Source organism: Hoplias malabaricus, chromosome 15 (genome assembly GCF_029633855.1).
Source record: "Hoplias malabaricus isolate fHopMal1 chromosome 15, fHopMal1.hap1, whole genome shotgun sequence".
NCBI classification, from domain to species: Eukaryota; Metazoa; Chordata; class Actinopteri; order Characiformes; family Erythrinidae; genus Hoplias; species Hoplias malabaricus.
The window spans coordinates 32,986,796-33,007,598 of record NC_089814.1 but is presented as its reverse complement, the minus strand read 5'-3'; the positions used below and the strand labels follow the sequence as shown (position 1 = coordinate 33,007,598).

The window sequence follows — 20,803 nt, the reverse complement described above, 5'->3', positions numbered from 1 at the left end:
AGAGCCTCTGTTGTTGCTACTCTAGGCTCCGCACTGCAGAAACGGCACTATGTAACAGGCTTTAAAGGAACATCTACAATTGTGGGTATACACAATTGTAATCTCTGTATTATTTAAGGTGGAATGGTGTGTTTGAGGGGAAATAAACGACAATTGTTTGTATGTGGCTGAAATTCCCTGTTGGAATTACCACAGAAACTCCTTTGTAACTCGAGCTTGGTTTTGTAGCACTTTTGCTAATATAGTTAGCCGTATCCCAGAGACCTTTCCACCTTAATGATCGGAAACAGCAAAAATATGTCAGTGTTACCCACCTATGGAGCAGGAATAGAGCAATATCCTCATCTTGATTCATGCTTTTCAACATTTGGAGTTCTCTAAATTGCCTTTGTCTTGAGCAGAGAGAGAGAGAGGATGCCTAGCATAACGGACCTAGCCAGTTTGTTTTTCTACTTATTTACAGACACTGGGGCTTCGTAAACACAAACGCAAACAGCAGTGTTTTATTATTTTTATTTATTTATTAATTTATTTTTAAATTAATTATGATTTACACCTTTTAGAGGCTACTTTCCCATTTTAAAGTCAATTATACCTTCATATTAAATCTATTAATGTTGCTGAATTATGCTGTCTGAATATTTCCTGAAAACAGGAAGAAAAAGACGTACTTATTCTCAACATCTGTGAAAATGTTCCTAAGCAGTGCTCGAGTATTGTGATGCGGTTGTGAAGTGGGGGACAGTTAAGCGTCCCCAGGGGACGACGGCAGATGAATGCGCCTCTGATGCCAATTCTCGCCCACTGTAATCCTCCTCCGTCTGCTCACTCGACGTTATTTCTGCTTTTCACTTTCTTTTCCTCTTTCTGGCTCTTTCTCTCATGTTATTGTCCTCAGCCGTGGCTGTTGAAGTGTGTCACAGGCTAGTTATTTGATGTTGACGTGATTGTCATGTGAACAAATGGCTTTATATCGTCTCTGTCAGAATAAAGTCAAAGCCTTGTGTCTTCAGGAATGTTACAGCCCAAACCCTAGTGCTGGATTCTTGATGTGTGTGAGCTAAAACTGCTCGGTCAGGGCTCCGGTGACCACTGCAGGACACTGTTTTGCCTGTAGCTGTTGTGGTTGAAACCCATGGCAGTGGTTTTTGGTCATGCGGAGACTGAATCGATGTGTCGCCTCTAAACCCAGTGACCTTGCAAAGGAAGCCAACACAGACACGCATACTGTAGCCTTCTTGTTGAAACACCATTTTTAACATGCCCTCGATGACCTATAGCCACCATTTCCCCCTCGAGGGGAATCCCACACCCTTGGAGAATCAGTCTACAGCTCTGGAGCTCAGCTGACGTTTGTTACGCAAAGCGGTAGTGGTAGTGAATAGAACCAGACCTCCTCCTCCTCCTAAGCTCCTAACATGCATATGAATGCATGCCCTGACTGTTTGACCATAGGGAGCCAGGGTAGGTTACATTTTTCATTGTAGAGACGTCTCTAATTCTCAAATAATCAATCACTTTTGGTGCTTTTCCATTGCACGGTATCTACTCGACTGAGCTCAGCACGGCTCAACACGCTTATCCCAAGTGAACAAATGCTGGAAATTCTTCTTAAATCTGTGTGGCTTTAGTTTGGCGCTCAGGCTTTGTTTGAGTAAGGCTGGAAGAGAAGTGCGAGCAGACAAGTGAGAAGACGTCCAGACCGACGAGGAGCGGGTGTGAACTCAGACACGGGGGTGACATTTCCTGAGAAACCTATAGAGGTTTATTCACAGAAACGTGTCTGAACCTGTAGCTGCGCTAAGCCTTACCCCAAAGCTACCATCAGTCCTATCTTTCTCTATTCTTCTCTCTTCCTCTTTGTGATTCACCCTTTCTTTTGATCCTCCTCTCTTCCTCTGTTATTACGCTTGGATCCTCCAATCCTCTCCTTTTCTCCATCTTCTCTATCCCCCCGGGTCTTCCTCTCGTTCTCCTTTCTTATCCTTTTGTGTTAGCTCTGTCTTTCTTGTATCCCCCTCTTTTCCTCGCCCACCTTCCATTCCTTCCATTGTCTGCCTCTCTCTTTTGTTCTACCCCTCTTCCTCCCTTCCCTGTCTTTCTCTCACAGTTGGTTCTTCGTTTCATCTCCTCATGTCTTCCTTTTTGCTTCCATCGTCTCCCTGTGTGTCCTCCACACTCTTTAAATAAAACAGTAGGTGAGAGAAATGTAGCTACAAAGTAGCACTTTTCGACACAACACCGGCAAACCATTAACAAGGCACCGATTTGTCGCAAGAGCATCACACACACACCTGTGGACACTTTTGCAAAGCCAGTCCATCTTCTGACATGTGTTTTCACTGTGGGTGGAAATGGCAACACTAGGAGGAAACCCACACAAACAACACACCAAACTCCTCACCTGTGGAACCCAGGACGCTAAGTCTGGAGATGTGTGGCAGAGGCGGCCGTTAGGGCTGTGCCTTATCGTATCATTCGCAATAATATCGTCAATTTTTAAAACAATTTAAATAATCAGTATCGTGACAATAGTGATATTCTGACTTGTTTACGTAATGACTTCATGTCGTTTAGTGAAGTACGATGCAAAGTGGCTCTGAGGTGGAGGCATTTGCTCCCAAAAAGTGGGAGTGACGAAGGTGGTTTGGTTACAAAATTACTGTATAAAATGTTCCAAAAAAAGCATAATTTTAGAAATGAAAGAAGCCTTTAATATTAACACATTAAATATATTTAATTTAATATAATTAATTCTAGTATAACATTTATTTTGTTGCAATGGTCTGTTATTTTAGGGCCGTATCGCCCACCCATAGCCGCCATAAACTAATTATAGCATTTATATTTATGGTGTTTTTGCTTGTGTTCATTGCTTTTTAAAGCCGTGTAATTAAATTATTACTGTTATTGTTATCAAATGCTCTTAAAGTGACAGTAACATCGTTAATCGTGATTATTTCTCGGGCAGTATATCGATCACTGTGACTAGCCTGTTATTAACGGATGTGAGGGATGTTTCAGCCGTCCTCATGGAGTGTGTCAAATGGAAGCTACACACTAATTTGTTGAGTGAAATGTTTCTGTAAGACTAGACATTATAATTAGTATTTTAATAATGAATATCATTAGCAGAATATTAGAAATGAATGTCATTAAACTCCCTCTGTTTCTTTCCCTCTTTAGCCCAGTGTTCTGGTGGTGAGTTATATTGAATCGGTGAAAGCGGCGGCTCAGTTCGGCTTCTACCAACGAGCCGAATGGAAACCAGACGACTCCATGATCGCAGTGGCTGTGAGTTCACACCCCCACCCCACGACCACCACCACTCTATTTACTCTCCCTCTGTCTCCCTCTCTGTCTCTATGAAGTCTCTCTCTCTCTCTCTCTCATTCTCTCTCTCTATGAAGTATGTCTCTCTCTCTCTCTCTCTCTCTCTCATTCTCTCTCTCTATGAAGTATGTCTCTCTCTCTCTCTATGAAGTATGTCTCTGTCTCTATGAAGTGTCTCTGTCTCTATGAAGTGTCTCTGTCTCTATGAAGTGTCTCTCTGAAGTGTCTGTCTCCCTCTCCCCCTCTCTCTCTATGAAGTATGTCTCTCTCTCTATGAAGTATCTCTCTGTCTCTATGAAGTATGTTTCTCTCTCTTGCTCTGTCTCTGAAGTATGTCTTTCTCTCTGTCTCTCTGTCTCTATGAAGTATGTCTCTGTCTCTTTCTCTCTCCCTGTCTCTGAATGATGTCTCTCTCTGTCCCTCGCTCTTTCTTTCTCTCTCTATGAAGTATGTCTCTCTCTTTTAGTGTGTGTTTGCAGTTTTTAAGTTTGCTCAGAGCGATTGAGAAAGCTACAGTTAAAACCAATTGTGTTTAACACTTGACAAATGAGTTACAGGGCCCTACACGGACGTGCTTAAATTTAATATGTGCCCAATGTGCTGTACTGATTTTTATTTCATTGCATGCATTTTACACAGAACATTAATGGAAACAGTACCTCCAGGGAGCGTGTGTGTGTTTTTCTGAACATAACCTGATGCTGCTGTGGTTCTGAGAAACTGGATCTCTTATTTTCCAATCTGCTGTCGTCAGGAGAGTGCAGGGTTACACACACGGAGCTGATCAGGTGCCTTGTTGTTCTCCTCCAGTGGCTCGAGAAAGACCCCTATCATCATTTTAAATCCACTGCACGGTTTGACCGTCACTGTCCGTGGATGTTGTTATGAACTGGATTCACAGAGCTACCGCACCAAGGTCCAGTTTAATAGAACCGGGCCTGCCACGTGTAAACACTCTCAGGATCCTCCACACACACACACACACACACACACACCCCAGTACATTCACCGTGCCCTGTGGGGATGTGTGTGTTTCAAAGTAATAAACGGATTCAGGAACAGAATGTGAAAATTCCGTGAAACAGGAATTGGGGATCAAAGCTGGAGCTACACACACACACACACACACACACCCCCAAGGAGACAAGCACAGCGTGTGTATGTAAAGACCCACTTCATCACCCTCCTGTTGTTTTGTTCTTGTGAAGACACTTAAACAGTTCTAATCCATCTCCTCACTTATTTACCACATTGTGTACAGTGTGTATGATTCATACACCCGCCTGTGTTTGAGCTGAGTCAGCGCTTTGTTCCTCCACCGTGACAAAGGCAAGTAGGACTGCGAGCTCCTCAGCAGATCAGCGCTGCGCTTAAAGAGAACGCTGAGTGTTTGGGTTTAAAATGGCCTTAAAACATTTATAAATACAACCATAAACATAATGAGACTCTCAGCACTTAAAATGCTAATATCTGTGCAGCATTAATAGCAGAGCTCTTATTAATACATTCATTAATTATCAGAAAAGCAAATGGCACATTTTTAATGCAGACTGTTTATTCGAATTAAATCGCCAGACGATATTCCCAGTATTTATATCGCAATATATTGAAATTTTTCTTTCATTCATTCATTGTCTGTAACTCTTATCCAGTTCAGGGTCACGGTGGGTTCGGAGTCTCCCCGGAATCACTGGGCGCAAGGCGGGAACACACCCTGTAGGCTTCAGTCTCACACACTCACACTTTCTCGCAACAGTTTATATTGCGATATATATATATATATATCTCTAGAGCTGCCGTCGTGAGTCAGATAAAAACAAACGGGATCTCTGCTGCAGCTGGAAAATTGGTGCTGGTCGTCTGCGTTGCGTGACGTAGAGTGACGACGCTCTCTTGACAATCAGTGCTCTGCAACGTTTACACGCCACGGTTTAGTCTCGGCTCGCTCGGAACCACGAGAGAACAGCCACTAAACAAGAACCCGCTTCCAGGATTAAATTTAACTGATGGAAAAGCAAAAAACAAATAAAACCAGTCAAATAGATACCATACAGTGGAAAAGTGCCATAAGAGTTTTTTCTCCTAGGTTTTGAGGTGAGATCTCTCAAAGCTCAAAGCTGTTTACCTGATGGAAACGTTCTGTATCTTTTTAATAATTTGTTTTGTTAGCACATCCTTGTAGCTGCTCACACCGACTAGTTTTCTCAGCTCCATTGAGTCGCCCAACGTTACGGCAGCGCTCACGTGGAATCTGAGATAGAAAGCGAAGATTATCTAGCGAGTTAAGACACAGAAGCGTCACCTCATGCTTCGGCTCAGGAAGCGTCTGCGTTGCGAGAACCTGTTTGTGGTGTAAATGCCAAAAGAAGCATGCGGAGATATGACCTTTTAGGAGAAACAGTGCACAGCCTGTGGCTCTTTCCTCAGCAGCAGATGAGAGAAAACTCTGCTGACGTGGCTGTTTTTTACCAGAAAAAAGATTGTTTGTGTTCAGGCGTGAGACGTAGACTACACAGCACTGAGCAAAAGTCAGAGACCCTTCGTTTGTTTGAATTCTTGGCAGAAGTGCCATCACGCAGAAGTTATTCTCTTACAGGGGGTATTTTTGTGGAGATACGGAGTGATTAACACTACGTACCAAAGACGCTATTGAATTATAGACGGATCTGCTGCAGTGTTATAAACGTCGACAGGTTCAAGAAACACTATGTAGCATTTCTACCTTAAAATTACATTTTGAAAATCATTATGATGATCCACCAAGCTGTAATAGGGAGAATAGAGCCTCTGTCGTTGCAATCTTCAGACTCAGCACTGCAGTAACGGCACTATGTAACATTTGGGGGAGGGTAGGTACCTTCACCTATAAGATTCAAACTTTTTGGAGATGCTTGTTTTTCTTAGGACAGTGACGACATGCTGTTTACAGTGGCACTAGGGCTGGACGATAATTCAATATCGATACTTATCGCAATATAAAATGTTTCAGTAACTATATTTTTAAGCACATTTTAAATATTTCAGTATTAGGTTTTTACAGCATCTGTCACTGACAGACTGACGATGACGTCATGTTCTTTTGTTTTAAGAAATACATTGCCGTATCGTCCAAAACCAAATGGCATCCACTGATGTGTGGGCTGTATTACTTAGTGTACAGGGTTATACAGTGTACATTAGTTAGTGTACAGGGCCCCCTTTGGCCCCAATCTGTGCTTACCTTGGGCACATGAGCATCAGACCAGGACCAAGCAACAGCGGTGGAACACAGCCTGGTCTAATGAAGCACATATTCTTTAACACAGATTGGACAGACTGGTGCATGTGCCTCTTTTACCTGAGGGGTATTAGGACCCAGCATGCACTGGGGACCAAGGCAAACTGGCAGCATGAGGGCGGCATGGATCCTATCAGTCCTTGTTTTTTTAAATGTATAACTGATTGGGCGTAGATGGAAGGTACAAGTTATTGAAGAATGTATAGTGGTTCTCTTAGAAAAGGAAATTGACACAAAAGAACACAAGCTGTTCTTCTCAGAACAATAGGGTTTTAAAATCGATGCAGAACCATGACAGGTATTAAATAGGTTGTTTGCAAATGACATCATGTCGCTGTGTGAACAGCGGATGCAGGGCAGGAAGTGATTTATACGTGGGGAGCTCCAGCACACACACTCAAAGCCTGTGGTTGCATTGTTTACAGTAGATCAAAACCAGTTCAACTTAGAAAAGCACAAGGAGCTTGGGTCAAGGACCAAAAGTTGTTGGTCATGAGAAAATGCAGGAATCTCACTGACAAACAGCAGCAAAAACATTTTTACAAGCTGCCATCTGTGGTCAGGACGAGACTGAAGGCAGTTTCCTGTTCAGACGTTTAGTTGTGTTTCTTGTGAATGTTTTAAATCTCTCCTCAGCGCAGACACACCATATTGTGGGACGAATGGGGAAAAACAGATATATTTTTGCATACACAGCTCCTCTCCCTGTGTTGGAGAGAGTCTCACAGCACTCAGAGGCAGAGAAGCCCACCATCTATCTATGTCGCAGGGGTAAAAGAGTGCACTATGTAATATAATGAGGAGAAAAGACTGTTATACTCTGTTAGCCACATTAGCATTTTTATCATAGGATCTAATGGAAAACTGTTAGCGTCAGACTCTAATGCGTTTCTTCTGTCTGAATCTGAGTGTGTTATTCATTCACAAGCTTGAGTAATGGTCTTACTTGACTCCTGTTTTGTATTATTGCGTTTTATAAAGTAGTTCTCGTTATCATAATCGCTGTGAGAGGTTTCTACGACGCAGCGAAGCCGAGGCAGAATCCCAAATCTCCCTACACCCTCCATAGGGCACAGTCGGTCATAAAATAACACTAATTTTATAGTGATCTCTAAGGTTCAGGTTTCTCTGTCAGATGAGCGTCTAATTAGTCTATTAGTTTTGTACAATGCTAACGTTATTAGCATGCATGCTAAGAAATTTCCAATTCCAGTGTCAGTCTTAAATTAAATTGAAAGGCAGTGTCTGTCTCTCTCTCACACACACACACACACAATCTCTCTAAACTGGTAAATCTCTAAATAGCTGGTGAGCAGACGGTTACTCCTCCCAGCAGAGAGCAGATGTTCTCCAGATGTTTCTTGTGCCTCATTCCCTGCCCTGTATCTCTCTCTCCATTTCTCTCTTTCTCTCTCTGCTGTAAAACCCAGAATAGGTGCCTCTAATAAAAACTCACTCCTAGGATTGTTTGTTTTTTTGGAAGAGGAAGGGCTCATTCCGTTTTCAGCTTCTTGTACGTCCCCTCCTTCTCTCCTGCTATTTTTCTTTTTCCTCTATGACCGCAGGCCCTCCCTCTTCCTCCACTCCCTCCTCTTCCTCTTGCGGCTTCAGGAGCAGCAGCTTCTTGCTGACTTCGTCCCGAGTGTATTTTGAAGGTTAATAACTGGGTCTAGCTTTTGAGTTTTTATGCACATAATCATGTCATTACTCTGTCCGCATCGCTTCTGATTTTGTGATGTTTTCCAAAGGCTTTAAAGCAGCAGAGTAGGAGGAGTTGGTGTTTTGGAGGAGAGTTACAGGTTTTGCAGGGTTTAATCTCACCGTGCAGTAGTGGGGAAGTTCGCGGAGTGAGGTTTATTCACTCTGCTGTAGCTTGGAAAGCGAGCCGATTGAGGTTTAATTTCCCCTGGGGAGTTAACAGCATGGGCATTTGAGATTTTTGTGCTCAATGAGGTTAATCGATTGTTGTGTCCTTTATTAGACAGGCTCACATGAAATGTTGCATAAGCTAGAGTTGTCACTATAGCTATATTTATATATGGTCAATATATTGGCCCGGAAATAAATGACAGTCTCATTTTAAGACCATTATGTGCCACTTAAAAATGATGATAATGAAATTTCAGTCCTTTAATGAGCAGTGGACCTTTAGCATACACATGGATATTAAGAATATATAGAAATTGCAGTCGTAAATTTTAAATATTTCAAAGAAATAAAGCATAAATAAAATAAACCCAGGGTTTATTTTCGAGTTCGACTTCGATCACATTTACAAGAATAACGGTACCTCTACATTTGAGTTTAGCTTATTGCTAGGCTATTGTCATGAATAATGTTGGTTATTTAGCTAGATACTGTCATAACAGTCAGTCATAACGGTGTTTTACCGCGACGTTGTCCACCAGTGACGTCACGGTCGCGTTCAAGAATTACCGTAGAGAGCTCGGGTTTTTCCGTCAATTTAATAAAATTAAACTTTAAAATTAAACAGTTTTAAAGCAAATTAAGCTGTTATTTTCATTTTAATTCATACTTATATCTGTCAGTAACTGAAATAATGTCAAATATTCATGGAGGTCCATTAAGTGGTGCTTAGCCTTGAACAAGTATCTGACTAAAGCAGTCCTGAAAACATAGTCATTAAAATATTTTAAGGAAAAAGGGTGGGGGGGGGGGGGATACAAATGAATAGAGTTTGGGAAATGATTTAAGAGTAAATTATGGCTGTTTACTTTTCGTAAACCCACATGGAAGAATATTGTATCGAAAAAGTACAATGAAATGATAGCATATTGGCCTTGAAAGCATCTTTTAAGGAGGTCCCAATTTGTCTTTTTTTATTCTTTTAAACACAGGAAGCAGTGCTTTCCCCTCAGGTACAGAGCTGCCACACCTGAACACGGCGAGACCCTGACATTAAAGCTTCCACAGCACAGGCAAAGTGATTATCAGTGTTTGCTCTACAAACACACTCAAGCTCATCCATTCCGCTGCCATGTCAGCGCTTCAGCAGCTCTCTGAACTCCTCTTTAACCACTGTTTAGTTTTAAAGACTAAAGGTTTGTTAATGGCTGAAGTACAGCTGAAGAAAGGCATTTTGTGAGAGAGTAGATGATTTGAGAACGTTGGCCTTACACAACGGGGATGTACACTTTATTATTATAATAATACATTAATACATGTTCATTCTTAACACGGTGTGGATTGAACATTTTAGCTTCTCACTTTCTCAACGTTTCTTTCACTTGCAATGTGCAATTCATCAGAAAAAACGCTCATGGAATTACAGCATGATTGTGATCTCTGCGCCTCAGAGAGTTAAAACTCCACAGAGGCAGAGCTGTGAGGCATGAGTCCAAACCAAAACTACAAGCAAAACATTCCATTCATTTTACAGTCTTACGCAACTGCTCTCAAGCCTTTTGAGGTCGTTTTTTACCTTCGCCTCGTCCCCGGCACTAGTTCCGTTTTTCCGCTCGAGCTTGGCCTTTTGTCTGTGTGAGGAACGTTCGAAGGAAGATTCTTCAGCCGCTAGTGTCAGAGCACCTTTAATGTCATGAATGCACCCGGACTTCTTCCACTAGGCTGGAGAGAACAGGGTGGACTTGACGGAGATGGTTATAGTCCATCTATTAAAAGACTGATCCATTTCTGCAAGGCTACAGAGCTCGAGTTTGTCCCTGATATGCACACATTACGTGTTCAAATATTTGTGGACAGCTGTAATTAGTGAATTAACTTCTGTTAAAGTTCCCTCGTTGTTTACACAGGTGTTCGGTTGTGCACCCACTGCTTGGATAGTCTCCATAAAATCGTAAACTCGCATTAGACTCTGAAGCAGCTGCACCAGAGGCATTCTTAATGACAAGAGACAGCCAGAGGGGTATAAAGCCCCCCAGCACTGGGCTGTGAATCAGTGGAACCTTGTTCTCTGGAGTGACGTTGGATGTTGTGATTCTTATGGAGCTTTTTTTTTTTTTTTACTGCGTAGTCTTTACACTGCTCTGAGCCGAGTAGGGACTAAACCTGGCAGAGAACTCGTAAAATGACGCCGTGGTCTTTTGAAGAGGTTCAAACGCTCCTTGGATCGGTGGCTGACGAAAGAATCCAGCGAGAGCTGGACGCTGCAACAAGGAAGGAACAAACTCTACTGATCTGTCTGAACTGATGACGGAGCTGTGTTCAGTCCCAAACAACAACAACAACACGCCGATACACCATGAGTAAACACCGCTTAACGTTACCGCCGCCATTGTTGTGGTTTCCAAAGCCCACTGTTCCAGTTAGAGACGGGACCATGTGTGTGATATGTGGTGTGTCTTCAAGTACAAGGCTAAAGAGAACTTTTATGTGCATTTACGAGATCCACAGAGAGGGGGTGCTCACTGACTGGTGATGTGTCTCACACTGAATACGGGTGGAAATAAAACACAAGTAGCCCACTGTAGTTGTGAGTTAAACGCTGAGTTTGGGGCAAAAGACAGAGGCGTGAAACTGAAAACTACTCAGAAGGCTTTGTGCTCACAGGCATGAAGCTTTATATTTAAATATGTCGATGTGCACTGCTGGGCTAGTCTGAACTGAACTGCACAGCGCCGAAAACCCTTCATTCAACCCACACTCAGATATGATACTTATGCAGCCCCTGTTAAAATTTTCAGACTGTTTGACGGTATTAAATGTGGATACTGCCTATGCCTAACATGACAACATTTTTAAGCTGGCATCCGTGTCATCTTCAGAGGCTGTTTTTGCGTATGGCCGATAAACGTTGTGTTTACTTTTATTCAGAATTAAGAATATATATTTCCTGCTACTGTAACATTTAGTGCTCCATGTCCACCCACCAGCAGCGCTTCCAGAACCTTCACGATTCGTGATGACCTCTTTGTTTAGAGAATCTGGCCACCAGCAATAACAGGAAGTGCAGGCATTCATGGGTATTTTTTTTTTTATTGCAGTAGGTTATTGTTGTCCTGCACTCACGGTTCATCCTGACCAGAGGCCTGAAACAGAAAAGACAAACAGACTGATTAGTGTATACTGTGTTTTACGCTTTATCTTTATTCCAGCTTCCTTTGTTTTCAGGAGACTCACTTTCAGTTCCTCAGAGAAATGTGGAAATACGCCACTGGTCTTAGAAGCTGGTTGCAGTTTTTACTCTCAACCCAGCTGTAATCAATAATAAAGTGGATGTTTTGTCTTTTATTTTTTGCTGCAATTCTGTGTCACATTGTTGGTTTAGATCGAGCTGTTGAGTTTATTCTACACGTTGGAGCCAAGCTGTGTTTGTAACGCTTGACTGTCTTTTATTTAGATGATCTCTGCTGATACTTTGTGTTGGGCGCTATACTGTAGCCAGCGTTCTGACGGAAGTGTATTTCCAATGAATCGTTTTGAACTCTTGCCTTCAGAGCATTTTTAATTGGGTAAAAATATTCACAACAAATAGCAGTGTTTCTGAAGGGCTTAAATTGGCTCACGTTATCGTTAATTTTGTTTCAAAAGCGTCAGTATAATTAGCTCGTGTACGTCGGTCTCTGTCGTTAACGGACTATTTATTCTCCACGTTTCCAGACTCTGAGCATCTCGTTTTAACAGATGTTAGTTTTAAAAAGGAAATCTCAGGATGGTGCTCTGACTGTTTTCTTGTTCCTGATGGATTTTCCAGACACAGATCAACCAAAGGTCGCACCTTGAAAGGATTTCAAATTAAGAGTCCTCACCAACCGTGTAATTTACTGGAAAACCAGACTTGTGTACATTAAGCAAGCCTCAAAGTCCCTCTTTGGTCATAGATTAAACTCTTTAAAAACTCATCCCTGTGTTTCAGAATTACAGCCTTAAATCCTAGGCAAACAATAAGCTAATTCTTTAAAGGGTTTGATATTTTTGCTACAAGGCTCCCTCTTACAGTTGCTGAGTGTAGTTCACTTTTACAGCACTGTCCTAAATCAGTGAGGTTAAGAGGGAGACTTGGGGCTGTTTCCAGCCTGCCTTCAGGAGTTACATAGTGCAGTTTCTTCAGCGCAGAGCCCAGAGTAGTTACAAGGGTCTATTCCCCATGTTACAGGTCAGTGGAGCATCACAATTACATTCAAAGCTCTAATTTTAAGATAAAATACAACCTAGTGTTGCTTTAAGTTCTTAAAATGTAACTTTAAGTTGTTACTCTACACTCTGTGCTGTTTATATCGCCGGAAAAAAACCGTTACTCAACTGTTAAAGGTGAATTATTGGAGGAAGTTTTGGCTTTAAAGATTAATTTCTTTAATGTGTTAATGCATTAATTGTATCAGCACTACTGGAAAGTAAAGAAATAGTTTTAAAAACGTCCATATTTGTGTGGATAAGGCCTCGGGCAAACCTGTATATACATGAACTGTCTCATGAGCGAGTAGAAGAGGCCATGAGGCAGCTGGGAGACCTTGAACAAGACCGTACATGTCAGAAGAATGCACAAGACCTGGTGTTTTTGGGAGCTGTGTATCTTTTTACACTTGCTTCAGTCTGGGGTCATCTTACACTGCACAGAGTAACAGATCTGTCCTTTAGCGTGTGTTAAATCGAAAAGGAGCCTCTACCCGTGGCTTCTACAGTAACTTGAACGGACTCCATGGTCATTCAGTTTGTGGTTGCCACGGTGACAGAGCCTGGAGCAGCGCTCCGATAATTCCCGTTGCCTATATTCCACATTAAAAGCTGCGTATACTTTATGTGGTAATGGCTCATACACCGTCAGGGGCAGCGAGTGCAATTACAGAAGAGTCAGGCCCTCGTCCTTTTGTGGCCAGTCGCCAGGGCAACACCTGGGTGTTTTTAAGTGTGTCAGAAATTTCAGAGAAGGCAGGAAAGCTCAGGGGTGTGTGTGGATCCAAACGCACCAGGGTTTCAGACCAGATTTGCCTGGTGAATAAAGCTATTGCTTTTTTCGTCTTGGTCAGAGCTTTTTAATTAACATTCTGTAGGGTCCAGGTAGAGAGGATTTTCTCAAGCCAAGGTGTGGCATATCATTATGTATAACGTGCATTATGATCAGTGCCATATCCTGTAGACTGAAGTAGCCGTATAATTATTTCAACGTAGTCAACATCAACTGATGTCCAAGCGAGTAATTGTCTGTTTTTACACACTCCGGCTGCTCCGGTTTACTCCCACGCTCTAAAAACACACGTGGGTAGATGGATTGGCAACTCGGGTGTCCTAAGGTGTGAGTGTGTGTCGCCCTGTGAAGGACTGGCGCCCCCTCCAGGGTGTGTCCAGTGATCCCGTGTAGGCACCGTGACACTGAATTCAATAAGTGGTTACAGGCAAAGAATGAATGATAAATAACAAATGCTCTAAATCGCAAGTAAAATGTACAGATAACATGAATATTAAAATAAATGGCTTGACTTTATTAGTTGACTACTGCTTTCCCCCACAGCGCCACAATGTCATTGACCCTCCTCCACTCGCTGTGTAACCAGCACAGTGATTTGCTCTGATGGGTAGGACTTTATACATAAACAGAATCCATGTTGAGCATTATGAGAACACTTTTTTAGTGTCTCTAAACAGCCTTTACCCTGTCCCGTGGGGTAGTTGTATCAGCCCTGGGTCACTGTTGTCTGGAGCCCTGCCCCGTGGGTATTATTAGCATCATGTGTGATATGTACATCACGTGATTGGTCGGTGAGTTTCCTGGAGCGCTAAACCCGTACCGTAACAGTTAGGAAAATTACGCTGGTTAAAATAAACACTCAGGTCTATAAACTGAAAGCTCTTTTTAATGTTGAACTTCTGGCCCGGAGTGCGCCCGCCCATTAGTCACCCCCTGACAGCAGCCAATAGACAATGAAATAATATTTTGGATCTTAAATCCAGCTAATTCCCAAGTGGTGCAGATGTCTAAGCTTAAGGTAGCGACATTGATCCCTGGTAATGCCTCAACCGTCTGTGGCGGGGATTCGGATGGACCCACTCTTTCACCAGTCTCTCTGCTCATGATGCCAGCTAGCATGGACATCTGTCGGCGGATGTGACGGATCTGGCCAGTTTGCATTCACCTCCAATGCGTTACACTACAGTGTTGTTTTAAATCAACTTTGTTCCTGTTTAAATCGTTTTGTTGCATGGCGGCGGGTGCCATTTTCTTCGTCACCGAAGGCCAATCCCATTGCGAGGTCTGTGATATAATGCAGGTTTAATGTCATGAATGTCTGCTTATGAACAGTTCAGCCAATCAGACTTGGGAACCAATGCTTTATTTTCTGACCAATACATTACACTGGGTTCCTGGGCAGTGAGCTTTCAGTTACAGCAGTCAAAACAGTTTGGATTTCGCAACGAGGAGCCTGCACTGTAAAGCTGAGAGGTGACAGTGTTCTGCCAGGTTTTGCAGCTAAAGCTAAACCAGTATAAACCGGGCCACTGTGATCCTCCTCTCATTCACCACAGAAAACGGCATCGAAATACCTTCAGACTTCACTGTTAGTGCAGCACAACCCTGTACTGACCTACTATGAGCTTCAGTCTGTCTCTCACACTGTCTACATTTATACACACACACACACACACACACATTCTCTCTCTATCTCTCACCCAATTTCTTCATCTTTCTCTCCCTCTTTCCTGTGTCCTTCCAAAAACATTTCCACACTTTATTTCATCCTTGTCTTTCTCTCATTTTCTCATGTGTCCTGCCAAGAACACTGCACACTAAATCTCTCTCTCTCTCGTATTCTGTCATTTTCCTCTTCTTTCACTCATTCTGTTTTTTTCTTCTCTACTTTTTCTCTTTATTTTACTCTTTATACATCTTCATTTTTCTCTCTACATTTTTGCCCATTTTCTGTCCCAAGCTTTCTTTTGTCTCTTGTTTCTCTCTCTCTCTCTCTCTCTCTCTGTGTGTGGGAGAGTGAGAGGAGGTTTTTTCTTTTCTTTCGGCACTCCTCCATCACACTGTCCATCTGGAGCGTTCGTCTGTTGACATGGCATTGTGGGTAATTACAGTCTCCGCTTCCATATTTAACGTTGAGCAGTTGCCGTGGAGATGGCCGTTTAAAAGTTTTCGCACCCCCTGAGTGTTTTGATTGGTTTGTAGACGAACACCATCGTGTGCACAAATTTCCTGCAGGTTGTAATTCAGTTACTGCTCATTTGTGGTCATTAAACGGAGTCTGTGTAAATACTGTGGCCCGTGTAATATCTACTGCTTCCCTCTTCCGAGTTGAAGTCGTCAAATAACAGGTTTTGCTTAGAGAATCGACCGCGTTTGTTTTGGTTTTTTGATCACGGGAAGTCCAGACCTCGAACACGACTGTAAATATTCATTTAAATCAAACATATTATTAACTAGCATTAATTGTAGTGGCTGAAATGCCCTTATAAGAAATATCAAAGGCCCAACCTTATCCCAACTGCCTGATGTTGGCGTTCAGAAATGATCAGAACTGTAATAAATGAGTGACACTCAGAGCTACTTTGGATTTCTCCTTTTCTTTTTCTTTTTTGAAAGCTTCCAGACTTTTGTGTGTCTCTGTCTGTGTGTGTCTGTGTGTGTCTCTGTCTCTGTTCAGTCCATGACCCCTTCCAGTCTGTTTTCTTTAATCAGTTGTAGCGCTCCTCACTCATCAATAATTCCTCCCTGTCTCTGTTTTGCAGACGGCCAATGGATACATTCTTCTGTTCGACATCATCGGAGGAGGGGAGGACAAGTACCTGTACGAACCCGTCTATCCCAAGTGAGTGCTCCACCTCTCTCTGTCTGTTCTAGGTCCACAGTTGGATGAAAATGGATAAAGTTGAGGATAGATGACTACATCTGTACGACTCCTATTCGCCAAACAACAAGCTCGTGGCACGACTCCGCACCAGAAACTCCTGTACGCTAGGAGACAGTAGTGCCTCTGTTAATGCACAGTTGTCCCTCGTCTAGTCCGGTTCTGCTCAGTAAATGGTCTCCGGTGCCGTTCCACACCTAAATGCAGTTTGTTATGAATCAACAACAAAACCTGAGAGAGAAAAGAAATCCCTCCTTGCAGTCGTTTACATCGTACGTGAGTGTTCATCTTTTCAGTTCAGTCACGGAGCTGGTAAAAACAGATTTCATTACAACGACATACAGCAGGCAAGCGGTCTGTCCACTTTTAAAGTAGTGATTGATAAAAGCTGCTTAAACGATAAGCAGCAGGAACAAATTTTGGCCCTAATAATGTTCCACTGTGAATTGTGTGTAATTCCCTACATATTTTACTGGGTGTTGTGTAGATATATGACCTGCCTGGGCCCAGACCCAGTATCCAGGAAATGAATCACACAAGGCCAAAGAAATCAGGCCTAGTATGATTCCCCAGTTATTGTACTTGTGTCTGTTGTGTGTATCCTGAGTGGTTTCATGCAGGAAGTCTTCCACATAATGTACTGGGTCTAATTTGAGTACATTTCTGGGGTAGTTCACTGGATCTGTACACATCGGACACCCCTCACTTTCTGGTGTACATTTAGACACTGTAGCTCATCTGTTGATATGCAGTGTGTTTGTCTTCAGGTGTCAGATCCCGGGCCCAGAACGGCATGTTTCTGGATGTTTCTCGACTGGTCGACCACTCTCAGTGGCAGTGGGAGAGTTGTGTATTTTTTTTGTGCCTCTGTGGCTGAGCAAAGTGCAAGTGAGAGTCAATAAAGAGCAGAAGAACACCCGGTTTTCTGAGTGTGTCAGACTTGTGACATAGTGTTGGAAAAGAAAGTGTGTGTGTGTGTCAGGGTTCATTACTCCGGGCCAGCATCTGTTTACTTTCAGTGTGTCAGCAGCCGTCTAGTTTTGAATCTAATGTTGACTCTGCGGAGGAAGAGACAATTTATCAGGCGTCATTGTTTCTCACTGAGAATAAGTGTAAGTCCCCAACACTGATCTGAATCTTTAATAATGAGATACAGAGTCCTGATCTGATACATATATTTTCCTAGATAAGTGCCCACTTGAGCTACATTATAGTTATTAATATAATGTGTATCTTCACGACACTAAATATCACACTTTAAGAAAGAAATTCCCTAACCCCAAACTGCTGCTTAATTTTTTATTTTTTATGTAAACACTGATAATTAAACAAAAGTTGTCTTCACAAACTAACCCCAGTACCACTCTGAAGTGCTTGACTAACTTTATATTCACAGTCACAACAAACAAAACCACAGTTCCGAGTTCCTTTTGTCTTTTCAGACTTTTTATGAAAACTCTGCACAGGGCTTTTAATTTGAAATAATGGATACAGGAAGTGGACACGTGATGACGCCCTACTACGATGGGAAGCAGAATCAGATCACAGCAACGTTTACAAAGCGTGCTACGTTTTAGAAACACCGTTGTTGGAGGGAATATTCAGATCGGTCACGACCAGCTCGTGGGAGTTTGCTGACTTGTGGAAACAATTCGGACTTAAGCTCCAGCTCAATAAAGTCGATGCATATCAGTAGAATAGTGCTGTGATTGAGGTCGATCTTTGAGATCGGATTGGGACAGTGGTGGAGAATTTAATTAAATTCTTGTCTCCTTTCCTGATGAACTTTCACATTTATTCAATAATTAATTCAGTAATGTCTATAAGTTTAACATGATGCATTCAATTGCTGATTCTTATTTTTTTTTTTTAATCAAAAGATAAAATCTTGGCTGTGCGATAGTGAAGGTCTAATTAATGTCTGCTGTAAATGAAGGTCGTAAATTGTTACGTTTTTTTTTTTTTTTGTGGAGAACGTGTTAACACTTTCACTTAGGAAACCTATAAATGTCGTTTGACCGTCTGTATTCATGGATTATAGGGAAATGTGCTGTACTGACCCTTTATTTTAACTTTAATCTCTCCTGTGTGTTTTAGGGGCAGTCCGCGAGTTAAAGTGACTCCTGGTTATAAAGAGGAACAGTGTGCTCCTGCCCTCAGTCTGGAAATGAAGAAACCTGTGGACCTGGAAGCGCCAATTACTAGGTACAGACACCCAAACACTTGTGCTTATCTTTGTGAGAACTAGCCAAAAAGCAACATGGCACCTTTTTAGCAAAGCAGTTTCATTTGTGAGGAATGCTGTGTTGAGAGAACCAGGAGAATGTCCTCTCTCCTGCAAATCTGAGGACATTTTGTCTCTAGAGCTTAAATACAGGTGTACACAAACACAGACATACACTCCGGCTGTTTCCTCGGTTTAGTAAAGCATCGGGCTAATGTTTACTAAACACGCACTGACCTAAACATCAGTGTTGAGTCACAACCCAGTAAACAAGGAACGTCCCTGGACGTTCAAAATAGGTCTAAAAGTAGTCTGTCCGTCAAGGACATATTTTAAACGTCAATGGACGTCCAAAATCCATCTTAATAAGTTAGTTAAGTGGTGACCAATCGATAACGTCAGTGGACGTCTAAAACGCGTTTTATACAAGTCATTTATTTCGGGATCAATTAATAACGTCAATGGACGTCCAAAATACGTCTAATAGTCGTCTTTTCAATGTCTGTGTTTGGACGTGTTTTCAACTTTCATTTTCAACCTTAAGAGAACGTTGATTAGACGGCAGTCATTACGTTATTTCAACTTTGAATCAACGGCTAAATGTTTACTGGGAACCGTTACAGCGAGGCCTTCAGGTCAAAGTTGAAAATGTAAGAAAAAGAAAATCCCCACCTAATGCTGCCTTGTTCTAGCGCCCCTCAGGGGATTTCAATGTTTTGTTAGCACCGAACTAATGACAGTTCATGTGAACGTTTCTTGGCCTTTCTCAGTTTGACGTGTACATTGCACATGTTTTAATTAGTGGTGGTGACCACATTAATCACAACAACATTGTGTGATTAGTCATGATTAGTCACACGAAAACCATTTATTATATCGTTTCCAAGTAGTTTTTATTGTTCTGAAGTTAACTTTAATGGTAAGAGTTAATTGCGATTTAAACCATATTTCAGCTTAAAAATAATGTAATCTGACTTCAGCAGTTGTTTTGCTAATACATGATTGGGTCAGATGATTTATTAGTGTTAAATTTAACGCTGTATTTATTATGTTTTTTTCAAGATTAATCGCACGCTTTAACGTTGACAGCACTAGTTTTCTTAGAAACATTGAAGACCACTCTCTTGCGTGTGTTAGTTTTACAGATTCAGTCGTAGAGCTGCTGCTGCTTTTTGAGTACAGGAGTTCCTCGGGTTACGTCAGTCCCGAGTTACGATGTTTCGTGGTTACGACACATCTCCTATTTACTGTATGAAGCCTTGTTTGGACTTAAGTGGTTTTGCGTCGTAAACGTCGTAACGTGAACTTCGTGTTTGGTGTGCGCGGCGTGGCGGAAGAATACACGGTTACGCGGCTCGGGACCGAGGAGGATAGGTGTGAGGATAGGATAAGTGCTTACAGCATATTATTTACGTACAGTATGTACGTATGTTCCGACTTGCACCGAAAATCGGTTTACAACGCGACGTAGGAACAGATCAACGTCGTAAGTCGAGGACCCCCTGTATCTGCTTACACTAGAATCCTATCCATTAATTGATGTATCTAGACCTTCCAGAAGTTTCTAAACTGACCAAGTGGAGCTTGGCAGAAATTCTTGATACCACAGAGGGAACAATCCTGATTGGACGATATTACGTTGGACGTTTAACCCTTGAATATTTAAAATACGGTGTTTTATAGGCACTTACTGTGCAGTGCAGTTAGGTAGAGTTCGGATGGGCTCTGAATCAACAGATGCTTCAGTATCAGGAGAGAAAATGATACAAGTACATCACTGTTTTTCCTTTGATTCTCTGTCTGCACTTTATTTGAACTCCAGTGTTCTTGACTGTCAACGTGTCAGTTGGCATTGCTGTCCACACACACACACACACTAGTAGACTACTTTCTTAATGCTAAATAATCCCCCCCCCCCTTCATTTCTTTTGTGTCTCAGTCTCCAGTCTCTGCAGGAGGATTTGTTGGTGTGTACAGCTGATGGCTATCTGCACATGCTGCACTGGGATGGCGTTAGGAACGGACGCAGAGCTGTGAACCTCTGCACCATCCCCTTTTCCCTTGACCTGCAATCGTCTCGTGGTGAGAGAATCAGTCAAAATTAACCCTTAAGTTCTGAGCCAGCTGTAATCCTCGTTTCCTAGGTTCTTACTCTGCATTAAGTGCATCATTCCACCTTAAATGGGGCAAACTGTACAGGCA

The 20,803-nt window shown here is 42.2% G+C and overlaps 1 protein-coding gene across 2 annotated transcripts in view; it reads left to right on the top strand.

Annotated features, from left to right (window-relative positions):
• The window catches only part of ric1 (RIC1 homolog, RAB6A GEF complex partner 1), a 51,455-nt gene that overhangs the window by 5,881 nt on the left and 24,771 nt on the right, over window positions 1-20,803 (top strand). For both annotated transcript variants that reach the window (XM_066646637.1, XM_066646635.1), the window contains exons 2-5: window positions 3,187-3,294; window positions 16,259-16,338; window positions 18,475-18,582; window positions 20,541-20,683. In XM_066646637.1, the coding sequence (XP_066502734.1) occupies window positions 3,187-3,294; window positions 16,259-16,338; window positions 18,475-18,582; window positions 20,541-20,683 (439 nt within the window). The remainder of the gene's footprint in view (window positions 1-3,186; window positions 3,295-16,258; window positions 16,339-18,474; window positions 18,583-20,540; window positions 20,684-20,803) is intronic.